Below are 22,950 nucleotides of genomic sequence, written 5' to 3' on the forward strand. Positions count from 1 at the left end.
TCTGCATCCCACACCACTCTGGCTAATAGCTAAGGCATGGTGTCTGCTTGGGTAGGCAGGGGCCATGCTTGTCCATCTGCACACCAGTCAGTCCAGGAGGGGAAAGGTGGGTAACAAGCAAATTTTTCCCACTCAATAGTCATTTGTTCTCTACTCTCATTCTGTTTTTTTTTTTCACATTTTCTTCTAATTTTGTGCATTTTTCTTACATTTTTCCTTTCATTTATCCTTCTTTCTCACACCAGGGGAAAGGCAATGGTGTGTGGTGTATCTTATTATGCTAGATCAGTGGTTCCCAAACTACTGAGATCTACCGGATCCTTTCAAAAATCAAAAAAGTTTACAGACCCCTTCAAAAAAAAAAAAAAAAAAAAAAAAAAAAATTGCAGACCCCTATATATACAGGGTGTCTCAAAAATACATGCATAACTTCAGGAATGAGTTCCTCATATGTAGACAATAAAAATATTTTATATCAACATAGTTCCGGAAATGCTTGGTTCCCAAGTTATTAATTGGAATGTCTTATCTCCTGCAGGTGATTTCCTTCATCACAAGGTACTGACAGAATCTGGTGGTTTTCCATTCCTACCATGTGCTCAAATCAAGAGCAAGTGGATATGCACTTTATGTACAGTTTGGCAGATGGCAATGCTCTGGAGGCTCGCCGTTTGTACCACAAAAGATTCCCAGAACAAATATGTCCAGGCAGGAAAATGTTTGAAGATATCCATTGTCGCCTTTGTGCACATAGTACCTTTACACCTTGTGCTGACGACAGAGGATGACCAAAATCTACGATTCCTGAAGTAGAGGAGGAGATTTTGGATGTTGTATGCCACTCCTGGAATCAACACACTTAGAATAGTAATGTAACTGGCTGTTCATTGCTATTCTACGTGTGTATCCTACATTTGGAGAGTGTTGCCACTCTCCAAATGTAGAATATACACCAACTGTATCCTTACCATCTGCAATGGATACAGGCCTTGTCACCAGCAGATTACCCTGCAGAAGTAATGTTCTGCCAATGGTTCTTGCAGCAGTGTGGCACAACTCCTCACTTTCCTGCCTTAGTGATATTCACAGATGAAGCACAGTTCACACGAGACGGAACCCAAAACTTTCACAATCAGCATGTATGGGCTGAGGAAAATCCACATGCAATTCTTCCATCACATCACTAACAGCGGTTCAGCCTCATCATCTGGGCGGGTGTTTTTGATGATAAGTTATTTGGGCCCCATGTACTTCCAAACAAACTCACAGGGCAGGCATACAGAAACTTTCTGGAAAACAACATGCCTGATTTCTTGGATGACACACCACTGATCATTCGTCAACAAGCACACTTCATGCATGATGGTGCTCTCGCACATTTCAGCCACCTAGCCCGCAATTACCTGAATCGAAGGTTTCCTGGTCAGTGGATAGGTAGAGGTGGACCAACTGCCTGGCCTCTACACTCACCTAATTTAAACCCACTAGATTTCTTCTTGTGGGGCCATTTAAAGTTATTGGTGTATTCGACTCCGGTAGCTGATGTGGAAACTCTCAGCAATCGAACTGTGGCAGGTAGTGAGACAATACGAAACATGCCAGGAATTTGGCATTGTCTTTGCGAGTCCATGAGACATCAATGTGAGGCCTGTATTCAGGCCTCACATTGACGTCTCAGAAGGTGGACATTTTGAACAATTACTATAAGGTGATGTGAACAGTTAAGTGTCATAGACAGACCTTCAAAACTCAGAAACCAAGCATTTCCGGAACTATGTTGATACAAAATATTTTTAATTGTCTACATATGAGGAACTGATTCCTGAAGTTATTCCATGTATTTTTGAGACACCCTATATACAGCAGAACCCCGTTAATCCTGACTGGATTTTCAGTCAGGGGAAAAATTATAACTAATGAAAAAAATATATATATATTTCTGTTCACTGACATTTGGGAGGAGGTTTAAAATTTAAAAGAATAAAATTGATAAGCAATCGATAAAAAAGAACAACGCATGCACAAATTGCAACTAACACAATACGTGCAAGTGAGAACGGAGTAACAAGTTATGAAACTTAAAAAATAGGAATGAAGAGAAATTCTGAAAATTTATTTATGTTTTTGATATGATTGATGATTTCATGGAAGGGGAAACATTTCAGCATAATAATATAAAAATCCACAGAATTCCAGCTGTCGGTATTATCGCAAATTCAATAAGATTGTGTTTACTATCCATTTATAATAGATTGCACTAACAGAAAAGCCTAATAAATAGGGGCTGCTAATTGTTTTTATTGTTTTATGGTTGTGACCTCCAGAAATCTGACCAGACCATGTGGTATGGTCAGAGACAATCGTAGGATAATCTCGAGTTCTGGACTATTCAGTTGACAGCTGCAGCTAGCCTAGTCCACAGGTACACGTGTTAATTTTAAAAGTGAGTTTCAAAATTAAAGCAAAAAAAAACATTCAGCACGGTTTCAAGTAAACTTCTCGAATATAGTTATTTGTTTTGTGTTGTAATTTTTTTTTTGTGTTTAATTTTGTGTAATATAACGTTCTACATTAAAACTTTATTGCTTTGTACAGTATTTTGTTTATTTACCATGTTCTTTTACTTTTTATAATTTTTACTTTAAAATATAGTTTTATTAATTTAATATAAAAACCAATTTAGTTAAAATTTTGTCATTTAGTAACTTTAAATAAAAACTGGTACATTAAAGATAGCTTTCGGTTAATCCGGACCGAATGTGGTCCCGTCAAGTCCAGATTAACAGGGTTCTACTGTATGTATATATATATATATATATATGGTCGACCAACATTTTGGGCACCCCCTGGAACTGGTTTATGGATCCCAGTTTGGGAAATGCTGTGCTAGATAACTAATAACTAAATTTAAGTAACTTAAAAGGAGTATAGAACAAGAAGGTTAGTAAGTACTAAAATTAGACATGTATGTATTTTATTCTTTCAGAACCACAGGCATACTCTCATTCATTCTTCTGGAATTGGTCTCATTTGTTCAGCTTTCTTACTGGTCTGCACTCCTCTGGCACCCAAACTTAGTATTTTTCAGTTGCATTGCAGACCAGGGAGGAGTACAGTGTGTTGGTGTTGTTAATATATAGATCAGGTTGTGTTAGTATCTTAAGCCAAATAAATTATTATTATTATTTTATTTTTTAAGTGTGTAATCATGCAGTCAATTACATTCATTCTTTCATTCATTCATACTCTCTTGTCTCTTGTTTGTTTGTTGTTTGTTGTTTGGTTTTTAGGAGCATTAGCAACTAAGGCCATATTGCTCCGGGATATGCGGTGGTCATTCCCTGACCTTTCCGCATCCTTCATATTTGGTGGCGACGGGCTCGAACCCCGGTCTAATCAAGAAGCGTGTGCTATGCACTGCTGCTCCTTCCCACCTGGCTACGGAGGCACCCTCTTGTCTCTTACTGGGTCACTCTCTTTCACGAAAACTAACGTTCATTCCCTTTTACCACAACTCCTTTTTTGCTCAATCATTCAGTGCCCAGCACATTTACTCAGTCTTTCATACTCTGTCACTCAATTAATCCATTCTATATGGAATGGCTTACTAAAATGGTTCACCCCCCATTAATAAAGTAAACAGCTACAGTGATTTGGGAGTAACATGTGATGAGAACTTTTTTTTTTTTTGCTAGACACTTCTCAAGCAGAAGAGACAACTCTTTCAGCCTGTGCTTTCTTACTCAGTTCAAATTTGACTGGACTCCTTTATTAAAAATCATATAGTTGATGCATTTTGTTCAAACTGCATATATGTTTTTATCATATATGGAGGCACTGGTTAAAGAAGCACTGCAGGATCATTTAGACAAGACTTCAGTTATAGCTCAGACACATGGTTTTGTTAAGGGGAAGTCTTGCCTGACCAACTTGATTGGATACTATGATGCATTCACAAAAGAACTGGATGCAGGGAATAACTTTGATATTATATACTTGGATCTTAGAAAGGCTTTTGATACTGTTGCACATGGAAGACTGCTACACAAATTGGAGCAGTGTGACATTGGAGGCAAATTGCTGCTATGGATAAAGGGGTGGTTGAGGGGGAGAAGACAGAGAGTGGTAATCAATGGACACTGCTCATCGTGGACTAATGTTATTAGTGGAGTCCCTCAGGGCTCAGTGTTGGGTCCATTATTGTTTTCTGTATTTATAAATGATATTGATGATGGTATATCAAGCTTAATGTCCAAGTTTGCAGATGATACAAAGGTTGGCAGGGTTGTCAAGGACACTACTGACACTATGCTGCTACAACAGGATCTGGAAAGGTTGAGCAGATGGGCTGAGAGGTGGCAAATGAAGTTTAACATTGACAAATGTAAAGTACTACACATGGGAAACAGCAACCCCAGAGCAACGTATCAACTCTGTGGTACTACACTGACAGTGGTAGAGAATGAAAGGGACTTGGGGGTGGTTGTGCAGGCAGATATGAAGTTCTCTGAGCAGTGCAGACGGGCTGCAAGAGTAGCTCATGGAGTATTGTCAATGATATACAGGAATTTTTCCAGCAGGGATAAGGAGGTGATTATTCCATTGTATAAGGCAATGGTCAGGCCACACCTAGAGTACTGTATACAGGTCTGGAGGCCTCATTTCAAGAAGGATGTAGAGCTGCTGGAACGAGTACAGAGAAGGGCAACAAGATTAGTGAATGGAACAAAGGGGTGCTCTTACGAAGAAAGGCTTAAGTTTTGCAAATTACAGTGTCTGGAGACTAGGCACCAGCGAGGTGATCTGATAGAGGTGTATAAAGCCTTGAATGGTTTAAGCATGCTCAATGCTGATGGGATTCTTCCTCTAGCTCAGAAAAATCACCTGAGAGGGCATAAATTCAAATTGAGGAAAGGCAGATGTAGGATAGACGTGCAGAAATTTGCCTTTAGCCAGTGGGTGGTTGGTTGGTTGGTGGAACAGACTTCCATCCCTTGTGGTGGAGGTTGATAGCCTAAATAAGTTTAAGGCTCAGTTGGACAGGTATTTTGAACGAACAGAGGGGTAAAGTGGAAGTGGGTTTTTTTTTTTTTTTTTTTTGGCTGATGCTGCATAAGCTTGCTTTCTTGCATCAAATGCCTCTACTAATGCTAATATTGTACTTCTTTCATTCTATATTGTATCCCCTTGCTACTAGCTTACTAATATTTTTCAGCTAAGATGCTTCCCTGGCTGCCCATACATCTCCTTCCCCTACATGATTACATAGTGGGCGTGCGACCCCAGGTCCCTACACAGAGCAGGGTGTTCCTGGGGGAAACTCTGGTCAATCCAGTTTTGTCAAGTCAACTATCTGTCAGGGAGCTGGAAACAGCTGCCCTGTCAAATGTCATCATCTGGGCATGGTGAGAGACATGGACATTTTTTGGCTATTAATTATTGTTTGGCTGCTGGGGTGGCTGAACTGCCCTTCTTTGAATATTCTTTCGCATTTCAAATATTTTTTTGTGCGAAATTTGTGAAAGCTTTGTAATTATCTTCTATTGCAATGTACAGTGCGTCATTAATTGTCTAAATTATTTCTGATGGTTTTATGTTGTTGACTTTTTTATGCCCAAGAAACTTAGCCATAAAAATGGAATGCCTAATAATAAGTGTGTGTTCAGGAACCAATTTGCATGTTTTGCAGGCTGAAAAACTCAAAATAACTCATGGAGGAACCCTACTCCTTCTGCATGAGACTAGTTAACAACATCCCCAAAGTGAAGAGATCTTTATAAACTCCTCCAATCTATAATGTAATCTGAATTCAGACCTACCCCAAATGAATGACAAGTGATGAAACCACTATACTGTCATGGAATGTTTTTATAGAGTCTTTATAGAATCTTTGGCCGCATTGCTGCAGTCTGTTATGTCTGTAGAAGTGCATTCAGGGGTTAATTTACATGTTGTGCAGGCTAAAAGCCAAGAAAAATCCAACTCCCTCTGCAAAATCAGCTACAACAAGAATGAAGATCTTCAAGAATATTCTGGCTTCGGATGGAATGGGAATCCAGACCTTTCAAAAACAAGGACAGAACTGCTATACTATCATGCAGGACAAGATTAAATATTTTTTCTATGCAGTGTAGTGTCACCTTTTCATTTGTATAATTTTCTGTGCCAACATGCCAGCTGCTGGTTACATTAGCAAATATTTTTGATCATGCTTCCAGCACAGTTGAGATTCTAAAATGCAGATTTCCCTGGGCAATTTCTGTACACCAGCACAAGCTATTAATAATTTAGAAACTACATTATTTTAAGGCATTCATTGCATCCACAACTAAATTCAGCAGGTAAATTAGCTTAATAAACAAATAATTAGTTAAGGAAGTTTACTAACTCCATCATAATAAGGCAAAAATGAGCTACTCCTTTAGTGTTTGTGTGTGTGTGTGTGTATATATATATATAAAGTAAACTAAAGCCATTATCAATCCACTGCAAAATGGAAGCCTCCTCAACAATTTATGTTGAGGAAAATAGACCATAATCTGCCATGCTAGTCCAGAGCGAGTTGGCAGATCGACCACATTTAGCAGTCAGGGGCTTGAACCCCAGTATACACAAAGAGCATGCACCACTGCACTCCCACTCCTGACCACTCAGCTACAGTGCTGTGTACTGCTGCTAACATTAGCATTAATGAGTATGCAAAAAAAAAAAAAGTATTTATAAATGTACTAATTAAAAGGTTTAAGTAAATAAAGGTAATTGGTAAAACAGGTTTTTATCATGAAAGCAATGGAAATACAACTAACCTTTACTCTCACTGTACGTCGTAGTCTGTATCTCCAAGTGTCATCGTCTACATCGATTGACGTTGCAAGATTTTCACGGGCTATTTCAAGTTCGGTTAACAATAAAAGTGCTTGCTTCAATAACATGCGAAATTCTGGAATCTAAAATTATAAATTGAGAATACATTTACTGATTTTAGTTCTTTTTAACAAGTAAATCTGCTAACAAAAATTTTTTGCAACAAAAAAGTTTTGCCACAAAGCTTTCATAATAATAAAATGTTAAATAGAGAAGTTTTTGCTTTTTTATTGACTTAAATTGGCATATTAATTTATTTTTTAGAGTTGCTTTATATTCCTAGTAACAATACTTTAGTTTAAATTGAATTTAGATAGAGATTTTGTAGGTTATTACTTAGTATCGGTAAGGGTACAAATCCACATGTGGACAGGTTTTGCAGCTCCCGTGAACGAAAAGTTTTTAATTATACTTGGTCGCTTTATTGACTTAATTGTTAGATTAAATTATTTTCTATAAGTAACTTATAGACCTAGTCAAGCTCCGTGGTTTATTTTGAATTTACATAGCGTGATTTGGAAAGTAAATAATACCTCGTGTCCGTAGATTAACCGTTCGTAACTTGTCGCCATTATATGATATAACGTGTGCTAGCATAAAGTTAACGGAAAACTAGATAGCGAGTATAGTAGTATCAATTAATAAGTAAAATTTATTAATCTTATTAAATTTCATTGTCAATTGAATTGTACTTTTTTAACTAAATAAATATAGTGACCTAGTTATTACAAATGTAACATCATAAATTAATACATATAAGTTGACAGGGGATAAGAAAGTCATATAACGTAACTCAGAGATAATATTCGATACTGAAATACATATATATAGTGTTATAACAGCATTGGGATATAGGTTTAGGGTTATATTTTGTATTGAAATTTTCTTGAACTTGAATAGGAATCATGACTCAGACCAGAGCAGCAAAGCAAAACGCTCAAACTAGTGGAAGTGCTGTGGCTCAGGGGAGAACTGAGGGGAGCGGTTGTCCTCTGAATCACAGTCTACTGAAATGCACCGCTTGTTTGATGTTTGTGGAGCAATCAGGAATGGGACATGATATTGTCAAGGGGAATGTCTTTGTGTGTGTGTGTGATGTAAGGAGTGCGAGGAAATCAGGCGCCAACTAGGCATTGTTATGGGCTTATATGAGAGCTTGACGGACAGGATGGATGTCCTCGAAGGATTTAAATTGAGGGAGCCCATCAAGCTCTCAGCTGCCCACATCAATGCCACAGCTTGCACTAGAACATCACGCAAAACAGTGGCAACCCCCAAGGCAGAATACGCTGGTCCCAAAGGAACTAGTTGTTGTAGGTGACTATTGTCAGGGAAACGGGGAATTTATTGTGCAAAAAGGATAGATGGAACAGTACCAGGGTATGTCTGCAGGGGAAAGGTTGATTCATGGAAGTGAAAACACATTTCGCCATAATAACACAGAAGTCCAGCTGTCGGTATTATTGCAAATTCAATAAGATCGAGTTTACTATCAGTTTGTGATAGATTACACTAACAGAAAAGCCCAATAAACAGGTGACTGCTAATTGTTTTTATTGTTTTATGGTTGTGACCTCCAGAAATCCCACCGAACCAAGTGGTACAGTCGGAGACAATCGTAGGGTAATCTCCAGTGCTGCGGTCTCTTGCCCCGATTAAACGGCATGTTGTCCCAATTAAACGAAGTAAACCCTGTCTATTTTCTCGTTTGGGTTCTGTTTTTTAAGATTTGCCCCAAATAAACGGTTGCCCCGATTAACCGGTGGCCCAAATAACTGGAATCCACTGATTTGGACCTTAGAAAAGCCTTTGATACTGTTGCACAAGGAAGACTGCTGCACAAATTGGAGCAGTGTGGCATTGGAGGCAAATTGCTGCTATGGATAAAGGGATGGTTGAGTGGGAGAAGACAGAGAGTGGTAATCAATGGACACTGCTCTTCGTGGACTAATGTTATTAGTGGAGTCCGTCAGGGTTCAGTGTTGGGTCCATTGTTGTTTTCTGTATTTATGAATGATACTGATGATGGTATAACAGGCTTAATGTCCAAGTTTGCAGATGATACGAATGTTGGCAGGTTGTTAATGACGCTAACGACAGTACACTGCTGCAACAGGATCTAGAAAAGTTGAGCAGATGGGCTGAGAGGCAGCAAATGAAGTTTAACATTGACAAATGTAAAGTACTACATATGGGGAGCAGTAATCCCAGATTAACTTATCACTTCTGTGGTACCACACTGACAGTGGTAGAAAATGAAAAGGACCTGGGGGTAATTGTGCAGGCAGATATGAAGTTTTCAGAGCAGTGCAGATGGTCTGCAAGAGTAGCTGATGGTGTCTTGTCAATGATATACAGGAATTTTTCTAGCAGGGATAAGGAGGTGATTATCCTCTTGTATAAGACAATGGTCAGGCCACACCTTGAGTACTGTATACAGGTCTGGAGGCCTCATGTTAAGAAGGATAGAGCTGTTGGAATGAGTACAGAGAAGGGCAACAAGATTAGTGAATGGAACAAAGGGTTGCTCTTACAAAGAAAGGCTTAAGTTTTGCAAATTACAGTGTCTGGAGACTAGGCACCTGTGAGGTGATCTGATTGAGGTGTATAAAGCCTTGAATGGTTTGAGCATGCTCAATGCGGATGCGATTCTTCCTCTTGCTCAGAATAATCACCTGAGAGGGCATAAATTCAAATTGAGGAAAGACAGATGTAGGATAGATGTGCGGAAATTTGCCTTTAGCCAGCGGGTGGTTGATTGGTGGAACAAACTTCCATCTGTCATTGTAGAAGTCGATAGCTTAAATAGATCCAAGGTAGAACTTGACAAACATTTGGAGCGAGTGGATGGGTGAAATAAGGGTTTTTTTTTTTTTTTTGGCTGATGCTATATAAGCTTGCTTTCTTGCATCATGTGCCTTTGCTAATGCTAAGTAAATAATTTTTAATTTTATTTTGCAACAATTTTTCAACAACAACTATTTTTGATTATTAAAAATAATCACTATTTTTAATAATAAAATTGAGGATTAGAGACTTTTTAATCACTCTTTTTCAGCTAAGTGTGTGTGAATGTGTATATGTATACAGCGTTATGGAAAATTGGCCCCTCGCATTTCTCCCCCAGTAGATAATAAGTAGGTTACAAAAATGTAAATACAGTCAATTCTCGATAAGTCGAATTTTTATTGAAGTCGCAGCTCCTTTAGTGGAGATTCAATGTTAAACTATCTCGATTACTCGAACTGAACTTCCGACAACTTTTAACTTTTCTGAACAAATTTTCAAAATTACATTCGTGTACAAACTGTCACGTAGCCTTTAAACTAATTTCTCCCTTTTTGTATGGCTTCAGGATTCTCTTTCCATTGTGAAAGGATTAACTGGAACTGTTAATCCTTTTACAATAGAAAGAATACATACTTGACCATGAGAGTGATAGTCACGTGTTAATGACAGACATGGGGAGAGGGAACAGTGACTAATCTTATAGGAGTCTTTTCAGTAACAAGTGAATCTTGTTCTGATTTGTCTAAATTCAAACAATAAAAGTTCCTGCATCTGGCTCTCCTCCCATTTCCTTGTGAGGTGGACAGCAAGCGTTTGCTGTTTTCGCCGCCTCATTATCGGCGGTGCATCATGTGAACAAGCTGAGTGTCACAGGCAGTGCAATATCAGCATATTATTTTTGCATCTTGATTGATTAATCCTGTGTGTACAATGGCAAAAAGTGTTCCGTCAATAAGAGGCAAAAGAAAATTGGTAGATGATGACAACCACATTTACGTGTTTTCAAAGAGAACTCTAGATGAAAAACATGGAATCTGGGTTTGTGAAAAACATTCCACCTGCAAAAAGCGTGTTTGGACAGAGGGTTTGGAAGGCCCTGTTGTGAAAGTCGTAACTAAACATAACCATGCAGCTCAAGCTGCAAGGTTGGAAGCATTGCAATTGATTGGTCAAATACGGCAACATGCAACAACCACGAACGAACAGTCACAGCAAATTGTTGCATCAGTAATTGCAGAGGCTAGTCTGCAATTACTGATACAAGTAATGCCAATGTCACGGCATTACTTCCTAAAAAGGATTCACTTAAACGAACCATTCGTCATGTTCGATGCAACAATGGTACTCCTGCTTTACCGAGCAATCTCCAGGACCTAGTTTGCAGACGATACAAAATTATTAAGAAATTATTATCGATGGCAATGTACAACAGTTTTTGATGTATGATTCTCAGGACAAACTGCTCCTGGGTCGCATGCTTATTTTTTCCACTAGTAACAATCTTCAGTTATTGGCGCGTAGCCAGGAATGGTTTTCTGATGGAACTTTTAGCACAGTACCCACACATTTCCAGCAGCTTTATACAATTCATGTGGTTCAATTCAATGCAGTTATTCCAGTGGTCTACGCACTTCTGCCAAACAAAACTCGTACCACATACATCAAGTTGCTTCAAGAAGTTAAAAATCTACAACCAGGTCTCCAATCCCAGCGACTTATTACAAATTTCGAACAAAGTGCCATGCAAGCCTTCCAACAAGAATTTCCTGGTATTGTAAATACTGGTTGTTTTTTTTCATCTTTCCCAAAGCTTTGGCAAAAGGTACGAATGAAGGTTTAAGCCCGATATGAAGAAGACCACGAATTTGCTCATTGGATTCGAATGATTCCGGCATTGGCATTTATTCCTTCTGCTAACGTTATTAAAGCATTTGAAGATTTAGTTGAAGCTGATAACTTCCTCATTGAAGCTATGGTGATTGCAAACTACTTTGAAGATACATATATTGGAAGAAGACAACGGAGAGGCCAGCAATTACCCATTTTTGCCATCGAATTGTGGAATGTTTACACATGAACACTGAATTATCAGCAACGTACCAACAACGGCGTGGAGGGGTGGCACAGGGGATTTCAGGAAACTTGTGCTACTTTATTCCCAAATATTTACCGATTCATTGATTCTTTAAAGAAACAACAAGGGCTACACAATTTCAAAATTACACAACTAATTTCCGGTAATTCAGGCAATCAAAGAAACAAGAAGTATGCTGCAATTTCTGCTAGAATCAAAAGAATAGTCCAAGATTTTCAAAATCGTAATGTGATCGATTACCTTAGAGGTATTGCATACAACTTCGAGTTTTAAACAATAATAATGTGCATTTATTCTATTAAAACAAAATAAATTAGAATTATTAAAAAATTAGGTGTATCATTTACATTTCAGAGGGCGAAATGTGTGAGGCGAAATGCAAGGGGCCACTTTTCCGGATCTTGTGTATACACACTCAGTGATTACTGAATTATGACCACCTACCGAATACTACATTGGGCTACTGTTTGTATGGATAACAGCTGCTATTTGCCTAGGCATTGATTCCACTAGATGTCTGAAGACTTCCATAGGGTTCTGCAGTCATGCTACCTGTAAGGATTTCCATAGCGTTGGAACAGATGATGGGTGTGTGTGTCCATGCCTCACTTCCCATTCCAAAACATTCTACACGTGTTCAATTGGATTGAAGTCAGGCGAATTTGGAAGCCAATCAAGATGGGTGATATCTTCACTGTGTTCCTCGAATTGCTCATGCCCAGTGCAAATCCAAAGATGTGTCACATTATCGTCTTGGAAGATCCCGTTTTTGTCTGGGAAAAAATCCCACATGGCAGGGTGCACATGGTCTCCCAAGAGCTGCTCGTAGACCTTACCAGTGAAATTGGTGAATATTCACCAGCTTATGGGGTTTTGTCAATGATATACAGATTACCCCCTGGTCTTTTTCATTTTCCACTACCCTGAGTGTGGTACCATACAGTTGATAAGTTACTCTGGGATTACTGCTACTCATGTGTAGTACCTTGCATTTGTCAATGTTAAACTTAAACTACCATTTCTCAGGCCATTGAACTAATTGTTCTAGATCTTGTTGCAGTAGCATACCATCATTACTGCTGCTAACCACACTGCCAACCTTTGTATCATCTGCAAACTTTGACATTAAGCCTGATATACCTTCATCATTATCATTAATAAATACTAAAAACAACAATGGGCCCAGGACTGAATCCTGGGGGGAATTCCACTAATAACATTAGTCAGCGAAGAGCAGTGCCCACCATCCCTTTATCCATGGTAGTAACTTGCCCTTAATGCCAACATTGTCCAGTTTGTACAGCAATTTTTTATGTGCAACACCATCAAAAGCCTCTCTGAAATCCAAGTATGAGATATCAAAATTATTTTTTGCATCAAGTTTCTTGGTCACTGCATCATTGTAACCTATTAGATTGGTTAGACAAGACCACCCCTTCACAAATCAATGCAGTAACTTCAGTATAATTGCATTCCTGTCCAGATGGTCCTACATCCTTCTTTAACCAGTGACTCAATTATTTTCCCTGGAACAGACACTAAGCTAACAGGTTTATAATTACATATGTCACCTTTTGATCCCCTTTATGAATTGGGATTACATTTGCACATCTTCAGACCTAAGAGACCACCCCTGAATCCAAGGATGTTCTCATAAGTATGACTAAGGGTTTGTTTATCTCCTTTTCTGCCTCCTTTAATATAACTGGATAGATTCCATCTGCTCAATGTGCCTTTTTTTTTTTATGTTCAGCTTCAACAATTTCTCTTCCACTTTCTTTTCAGTTATCACAAAATCATTTAGTACCATTTTAGATTTTGATGAACTTGCATTCCCTCCCTAAAGAACTCCTTGTGCATGAATGTAGATGCAACATACCTACTGAGTTTGTGAGCAAGCTGGTTAGGATTATCAACAGTTAAATCATCAATATCAAGTGGACCAATATGATTCAATCCCTTCCTTTAATACAAGCATAAAAGTCTTTGCTGCTTTTTTTTTTGCATTCTTTGCCAGAGACATCTCATAATCTGCCTTAGCTTGCCCAATCTTCTTTGTGACTTCATTATAGACTAATTTATACCTACAATAAGCTTCTGAATAACTTGATAATTTATATGCATCCCATGCAACTTCCTTCTCTGCCACGTCTCAATAGTTCACCAGACATCCATTTAGGTCTAAGCCTTGAACAGTATTTCTTTGTTGGTATGAAAAACATAGCAGCTTCTATGTTAACTTCAATGAATGCTTCCCATTTAGAATTTGCTGTTGATAACATGAACAGTTGGTCTTACTGCATAGAACCGAAAAATTTTCTGAGACCACTGTAGTCTCCCTTAAAAAAGCAAAAGCCTTTCCTTTTATGCTTGACAGTAGTTATGCTTTAATTAAATTCCACATTAGTACACTGTGATGACACCCAGTGGGTCTTTTACTCAGATTCTTAATGCATGAAGAATCACTGCTGATAACCAGGTCAAGAATATTGCTTCCTCTTGTTGCCTTTCTAACATGCTGCCGTAGAAAGCAGTCATCCAAGAAAATTACAAAAGTCTTGCTAGTTTGTGTGACCAACTCACAAATTCCAGTCAACATCTGGAAAGTTAAAATCCCCCATTATAAGACATTCTAATTATCTGGTCCACTCTATTTCTCTGTAAAGCTGTTTGGTATACTTATCACAGTCATGAGGCTTATAACATACTCCTCCTCTCAATTTTGTTTTCCCAGTGCTTATATCACACAAACTGACTCAACATTGCACTGGTCACCCACTGTCAACTGGATGAACTGCTCAGATTTAATATGCTTCTTAACTAAGAGCATAACTCCTCCACTTCTTCACTCCTTTCTGTATATATTGTACCCAACATATTGGAATTCAGTATCACTTATGCCTGAGTGACACCATGTCTCCACTATCCCTACAATATCTGCATCTGATCACTTAATCAGTATTTCAAATTCAGCAAATTTATTTACAGTGCCCCTATCATTAGTGTACATGCAAGTATACATGCATATGTTCTTGCTCTTAGTTACCCTAACACAGCCCACGTATTTATTTGTTCCATGATGAAATATAGCAGGGCCTGAAATTCCCAACACCTTACCTTGCATTCCAGGCTGCTGCATATTCCAACAGAAGCAGAGCAAAACCTCTTAGTCTGTGTATCCCCCAAGAAGTTTTCCACCTATTACTTACTACCTTGATAGCATCAACAAACATTCTTCACCCTTTCTATTATATCCCATCCCTGTAAAAAAGTCTCTCCTGTTATCAAGAACAGACCACACTGAGAAAAATTCTACCCCATGAACCTTACACATTTTCTCCAGGGGCTGAATTAGCATTAGCAGAGGTTTACGATGCAAGAAAGCAACTTATGCAGCATCAGTTAAAAAAAAAAAAAAAAAAAACACTTCCCATTTCATCCATGTATTCACTCCAAATGTTTGTCCAGCTCAGCCTTAACTTTATTTAAGCTATCAACTTCCACAACAAGAGATGGAAGTCTGTTCCAGCAATCAACTACCTGCTGGCTAAAGGCAAATTTCTGCATATCTGTTCTACAGCTGTCTTTCCTCAGTTTGTATCTATGCCCCCTCAGATTCTTAATCTGAGCAAGAGGAAGAATCCCATCAGCATTGAGCTTGCTCAACCCATTCAAGGCCTTATACACCTCAATCAGATCACTTTGCATGTGTCTAGTCTCCAGGCACTGCAATTTACAAAACTTAAGCCTATCTTGAGAGCATCCCTTTGTTCCTCCTCACCAATCTTGTTGCCCTTCTTTGTACTCATCTAGCAACTGTACATCCTTCCTAAAATGAGGCTTCCAGACGTGTACACAGTATTCAAGGTGTGGCCTGACCATTGTCTTGTACAACGGGATAAGCAGGTCATGGAGTCATTGACAAGACTCCATTACTTGCTCTGGCAGCACATCTGCACTGTTCAGCAAACTTCATATGTGACAGCACAATTACACCTGTGTTTTTCACTCTCCACTTCAATTTGTGTAGTACCACACACTTGGTACATTTCTCTTAGGTTACTGCTACCCAGATGCAGTACTTTGCATTTATCAATGTTAAACTTCAGTTGCCACTTCTCAGCCCATTTGCCCAACTTATCTAGATCCAGTTCAAGTAGCATACTGTCTTTACTGTAGTTAACAACCCTGCCAACCTTTGTATCACCTGCAAACTTGGACATTAAGCTCGATATACCCTCATCAATATTAATGATTAATACACAAAACAACAATGGGCCCAGCACCGAACCCTGGGGAACTCCACTAATAACATTAATCCACGAAGAGCAGTGTCCATTGATTACCACTCTCTGACGTCTCCCACTAAACCATCCCTTTATCCATTGTAGCAACTTGCTCTTAATGATATACCTCTCCAATCTGTACAGCAGTTTTACATGTGAAACAGCAGTGCTTTTTTTGGTAAAAAAATAGATGCTGGTACTCGTTCTTTGCTATCAGGAAAAATTGAAAATTACATGGATATGAAAAGTACTCTAAAAAATTATTTCCTGGTAATGTTACTTTAGTAGTAATATTTTTAGAATAAGAACAACAAATTAAGTGTATTAACACACAGTCTATTAAGCATAAATTTATTAGTCAAGTATATAACAAAAATAAGTAAAATGTGAGTAAATTAAGTAATAAATAAAAGTAATTTCATAATAAAATTTTTATAGAATATTACAAATTTTAAAGTTCTCATCTAACACACTATGCCAACTTCTTTTCTTACTGTCTGTGTAGGTTAGTGAATTCCGTTTCCGAAGCAGCCACGAATCGACGTATTTTGCTGGATCGAAGCAGGTCAGCAGTGAGCCTACAATTGTTTTTGTTATCAACGAAGCTCTGGTTGAGCTGACAATCAGATTCATTTGTGAAAATCCTCATTCACATTCATTTGATGAAATTGATATCATATTCAGAGTCCATCAAATGCTTCAATTCTTCCGAAACCTTTTTTTCAATTAGGTATTCCCGAAATCCACAAATTGTGTCTCTTTCATTTAATTCACTGTAACCTAACTGACAATTTCCTAACTTTGTTTTTACCAAATGCCAACATTTCATGTTTAGAAGGTTTAATACTGTCGTTATTCTCATTTTCCTTCTCTTGTCATCGACACTGTCACTGGTTCTTTGAACTAGTTGTTAAATTTCAATTTCTTCTTCTCTCTTTTTTTTTTTTTTTTGAACCTGCGCAACCTGAATATCTGTCGGTGTCATTCAGATATTCAGGTACTGTGACTGTTTAAACAGAGATAGGGTAAATTTAAGGAAAAAAAGTGGATAATGCACTTCTGCAAAACAACAGATGATTATTTATCAGGGTAAAAGAAAATCACTCTGTCCTAATTCTCTTACAATTGATTCACAGTGGCCCAACATAGGGCCAACGTGGAAAGTGAACTAAAACAGCATTTTAAATTTTGTTAATTATCAAAAAAAATTTATCATCATTAAAAGTTTTGTTCAGTAAATGTGATTGTGTATGTACTTAATAAAATTTTCGGATATTTTCAATTTTACTTTTACATGTAACAAGATATGGAAAATGTAACACATTAATTTTTCTCGAATCACTCAGTGCGGACTGCAAAAGAAATCTAACTTTGAATTCTTTTGAATATGACCCCTCTACAGAAAAAGGATGGACACCACTGCAGTAGAAGGTTAACCACAGCCCATTGTCAGCATTGGGAATACTCCTTGATCTGCTCACTGTTGACCAGCGCAACTTCTCCATATGTGGGGCAGGTGGTCGGATAAGTTTTACGAATACCACTAAGTTGTAAATTGGTAATCCCGTTAGCTCTCCTAATTCGTGCAGCAGCACAAATTTCCCGAAGGCCAGAAATGTGAACAATACATACAGAGTTACGTCTATCCTAATCCGTTCGTTATATGAAAATTTTCTTCTCTCAATGGAAACTATTTTAAATGCAACATCCAAAGAGAATTCAAAAAAATTTTCTATAAAAGGAGTTTGGTAAACAGAGGTCCGACTGAGTAATTTAGAATTCTAAAAATGGTTATAAAGTTTTATATAAAAAATATCTTAACAATAGACAGTGAAAAATGCAAATTTAGTTAAATAACTTTAAGCTTATTTGAATAGTAGGTAAACATGTGAAAACAAATTTACAAATTTCAAATTGTACTGCATCCAAATGTCACACATTACTGTTAATAAAGGTGGCGGTACACAATACCGTTCCAAAAAAATACTGTGCAACAGTATCAAAAGCATTCCTGAAATCCAAGTATATGATATCAAAATTATTTTTGGCATTCAGTTCCTTTGTGATCACATCATAGTATCCAATCAAATTGCTCAGACAAAACCTCCCTTTAACAAACCCATACTGTGTCTTAACTACTACTGCAGTTTTGTCTAGATGATCCCGCAATGCTTCTTTAACCAGTGACTCCATTATTTTCCCCCGAAAACAAGTTAAACTAACAGGTCTATAATTATGCCTAAGGGTTTCCTTCCTTCCTTTGCTGCCTCCTTTAACATAACTGAATATAGCCGATCCACCTCAGGTGCCTTATGTTTAACTTCAACATTTTTCTCCTCCACTTTGCTCTCAGTTATTACAAAATCACTTAGCTCCCTGTCAGAGTTTGATAAGCTTCTGGCATTCCCCTCCTTGGATAACTCCACATGTGTGAATGTAGATGCAAAATACTCATTCAGTCTATCAGCTACCTGAGCATGATCATCAATAATCAAACCATCTATGTTAAGTGGACCAATCTGATTCATCCCTTTCCTTCTAGTGTTCACCTAAGTAATGAACTCTTTGCTGTTTTTCTTTGTATCCTTTGCTAAAGATTTCTCGTAATCTGCCTAACCTCCTTTGTGACTTGATTATAGACTAGCTTATATCTGGCATAGGCTTCTGTGTCTCGTGATAAATTATATGCATCTCATGCATTTTTCTTCTCTGCCACGAGCCTCATTAATTCATCTGACATCCATTTAGGCCTAAATCCTGAACAGTATTTCTTAGTTATGAAAAGCCTAGTAGCCTCCAAGATCAAGTCCCTGAAGACTTCTCATTTAGATTCACCGTTGGTAACGTCATCAGTTGATCTCACTGTACGGAAACTAAAAACTGTCTAAGACCACTGTAGTCACCTTTACGAAAGCAAAAGCCCTTCCCTTTACCCTTTATGGTAGTTACATATTTAAGTAAATCTCACATCAGTACACTGTGATGACTTGTCACCCAGTGGTTCCTTTATCCACAAATTCTTAATGCATGAATGATTAGGTGGCAGTGATCACAGTGTGCTGAAGTGGGATTTACTGAAAGAGGTAACTACCATTAGGGGTAAAGGGAAGGGTTATTGCTTCCGTAAAGGCGACTACGATGGACTGAGACAGTATTTAAATTCTATACAGTGGGACCAACTGATGATGTTACCAACAGCAAATTCAAAATGGGAAGCATTCAAAGAACTTATCTTGGAAGCTACTAGGCTTTACATACCAACTAAGAAATATTGTTCAAGGTTTAGGCCAAAATGGATGTCAGATGAACTAATGAGGCATATGGCAGAGAAGAAAAATGCATGGGATACTTACAAATTAACACATGACACAGAAGCCTATGATAGATACAAGTTGATATGCAACCAAGTTACAAAGGAGGTTAGGCAGGCGAAGGCAGATTACGAGAAATCCTTGGCAAGGGATGCAAAGAAAAACAGCAAAGAGTTCTTTACTTATGTAAACTCTAGAAGGAAGGGGATGAATCAGATTGGTCCACTCGATATTGATGGGTCAACTGTTGATGATCCTGCTCAGGTAGCTAACAAACTAAATGAATATTTTGCATCGACATTCACACATGAGGAGTTATTCAGCAAGGGAAATGCCAGAGGTGTATTCAACTCTAGCAGTAAGCTACAGAATCTTGAAATAACTGGGAGTAAAGTGGAGGAGAAACTGTTGAAGATAAACACAAGAAAGGCACCCGGGGTGGATGGGATCTATCCAGTTATATTAAAGGAGGCAGCAAAGGAAGTAAGCAAACCCTTAGCCATAATTATGAGAGCTTCCTTGGACTCAGGGGAGGTACCCATAGACTGGAAATGTGCAAATGTGACCCCAATTCACAAAGGAGGATCAAAGGCTGACACAAGTAATTATAGACCTGTGAGCTTAACTTCTGTTCCAGGAAAATTAATGGAGGCACTGGTTAAAGAAGCACTGCAGGTTCATTTAGACAAGACTTCAGTTATAGCTGAGACACAGCATGGTTTTGTTAAGGGGAAGTCTTGCCTGACCAACTTGATTGGATACTATGATGCAGTCACAAAAGAACTGGATGCAGGGAATAACTTTGATATTATATACTTGGATCTTAGAAAGGCTTTTGATACTGTTGCACATGGAAGACTGCTACACAAATTGGAGCAGTGTGACACTGGAGGCAAATTGCTGCTATGGATAAAGGGGTGGTTGAGGGGGAGAAGACAGAGAGTGGTAATCAATGGACACTGCTCATCGTGGACTAATGTTATTAGTGGAGTCCCTCAGGGCTCAGTGTTGGGTCCATTATTGTTTTCTGTATTTATAAATGATATTGATGATGGTATATCAAGCTTAATGTCCAAGTTTGCAGATGATACAAAGGTTGGCAGGGTTGTCAAGGACACTACTGACACTATGCTGCTGCAACAGGATCTGGAAAGGTTGAGCAGATGGGCTGAGAGGCAAATGAAGTTTAACATTGACAAATGTAAAGTACTACACATGGGAAAAAGCAATCCCAGAGCAACGTATCAACTCTGTGGTACTACACTGACAGTGGTAGAGAATGAAAGGGACTTGGGGGTGATTGTGCAGGCAGATATGAAGTTCTCTGAGCAGTGCAGACGGGCTGCAAGAGTAGCTCATGGAGTATTGTCAATGATATACAGGAATTTTTCCAGCAGGGATAAGGAGGTGATTATTCCATTGTATAAGGCAATGGTCAGGCCACACCTAGAGTACTGTATACAGGTCTGGAGGCCTCATTTCAAGAAGGATGTAGAGCTGCTGGAACGAGTACAGAGAAGGGCAACAAGATTAGTGAATGGAACAAAGGGGTGCTCTTACGAAGAAAGGCTTAAGTTTTGCAAATTACAGTGTCTGGAGACTAGGCACCAGCGAGGTGATCTGATAGAGGTGTATAAAGCCTTGAATGGTTTAAGCATGCTCAATGCTGATGGGATTCTTCCTCTAGCTCAGAAAAATCACCTGAGAGGGCATAAATTCAAATTGAGGAGGGACAGATGTAGGATAGACGTGCGGAAATTTGCCTTTAGCCAGCGGGTGGTTGGTTGGTGGAACAGACTGCCATCCCTTGTGGTGGAGGTTGATAGCCTAAATAAGTTTAAGGCTCAGCTGGACAGGTATTTTGAACGAACAGAGGGGTGAAGTGGAAGTGGGTTTTTTTTTTTTTTTGGCTGATGCTGCATAAGCTTGCTTTCTTGCATCAAATGCCTCTACTAATGCTAATGCTAATGCTAATTACTGGTGATAATCAGATCATGTGTATTACTCCCTCTCAAACATGTTGCAGTAGAAAACAGTCATCCAATAAATTCACAAAAGTCTTGCTAGTGTGCAAGTGACCAATCCACAAGTTCCAGTCAATATCTGGAAAGTTAAAATCCCCCATTATAAGTCATCCTGATTTACTGGCCCACTATTTCTCTGCACAACTGCTCATTACACTCATCAGATTCATTAGGCCTATAACACACACATACCCTCATTTTCCCTTTCCAAGTGTTTATGTCATGCCACACTGACTCAACATTGCATTGTGCACCAATGTCAATTGGATGCACTCCCTTAGGTTTTATGTTTCTTAACTAACAGCATAATCCCTCCTCCCTGCCTGTCCCATCTATGAGATGCAAATACTCCCCAAATTCCAATTCTGCACTTCTTATAACTGTGTGACACCACGTCTCTGATATCCCAACAATATTCACTTTGATGTCTTTACCAGCACTTCAAACTCATCAAATTTATTAACTATACTTCTAGCACTGGTGTACATGCAAGTATACATGCACCTGTTCCTATTCTTAGTTACCCTAACTCAGCCCATGTATTTACTTGTTCCCACTATGACCCCCAGCAGTCCTGGAAATCCACAGTAACTTGCTTTCTACGCTGCTGCTCATTTCAATAGAAGCAGTGCAAGAATCACTTTTGCTTGCTTCTGCCTGCAGCCACTGTTAATCTTTTAGTCTGTGTATCCTCCCCTAGCTAGCAGTTTCTGAACCTTCCTAACACTACCTCAATAGCATCAGTAAATATTCTTGTACTCTTTCTATTTAAATGTACCCCATCCCTGTAGAAGCAGTCTCTCCGGCTAACAAGCACAGACAATGCTAAAAAAATTTCTAACCCATGAGCCTTGCACAATCTCCCTAGGGCCAAATTGACTGACAAGGATCTCATCATATACTTCCTCCTATTGTGTCTGGGCAAAATTGCAGATACTTTCAAATTCAACCCTAGCTTGTGATTTTTTTTAACACTGACCTGTACTTCTTAAGTAAGTCCTCAGATATCTTACTCTTAATATCATTAGTACACAAATGTGCACAAGAATATCACCTTTTTGTGCTCTTAAAAGAGGATATCTGTTCTACACCAGCTAGTTTTGCCCCTGGCAGACATACCCTGGGTCCTTCTTGCACAAGATATTTCCCATTTCCCTGACAATAGAGTCACAGACAGGACCAGCATATTCAGGCTGTGAAGATTGCCGTTTTATTGTCTAATGCACAAGTGTGAGCTCTGGCATAGAGTTGGGCACCTAGAGCATGTACCCCCTCCATTTTAATTCCTTCGAGGGCATCTACCCTACTCTTCAAACCCTTATAAATGCCCATCAGAACGCTGAGTTGGCGCTTAATTTCTTTATGCTCTCTGCACCAAACACACACACATCTGCCTTAGCTGTATCATGTCCTGTTCCAGAAAGCCTGCAAACATTGCACAAGTTGCACATTTTGTTAGGCCATGGTTTAGTAGGAGAATTGTCCCCTTCAGTCCCCCCCCCAAACCACAGCACTTCTGCTACTTTGTGCCCATTGCTTTGCTGCTCTAGTCTGGGGAATGATTTCTGTTTAAATACAAT

General features: G+C 38.7%; 1 protein-coding gene across 1 annotated transcript in view; it reads right to left on the reverse strand.

Moving 5' to 3' along the window:
- Positions 1-22,950, reverse strand: part of LOC150090583 (uncharacterized) — a 153,120-nt gene that overhangs the window by 101,919 nt on the left and 28,251 nt on the right. Inside the window, exon 3 of the mRNA XM_090385101.1 lies at positions 6,807-6,947. Within this exon, the coding sequence (XP_090241227.1) occupies positions 6,807-6,947 (141 nt within the window). The remainder of the gene's footprint in view (positions 1-6,806; positions 6,948-22,950) is intronic.

Source organism: Mastigoproctus giganteus, chromosome 1, assembly GCF_048544385.1.
Source record: "Mastigoproctus giganteus isolate SK-2022 chromosome 1, ASM4854438v1, whole genome shotgun sequence".
NCBI lineage: Eukaryota > Metazoa > Arthropoda > Arachnida > Uropygi > Thelyphonidae > Mastigoproctus > Mastigoproctus giganteus.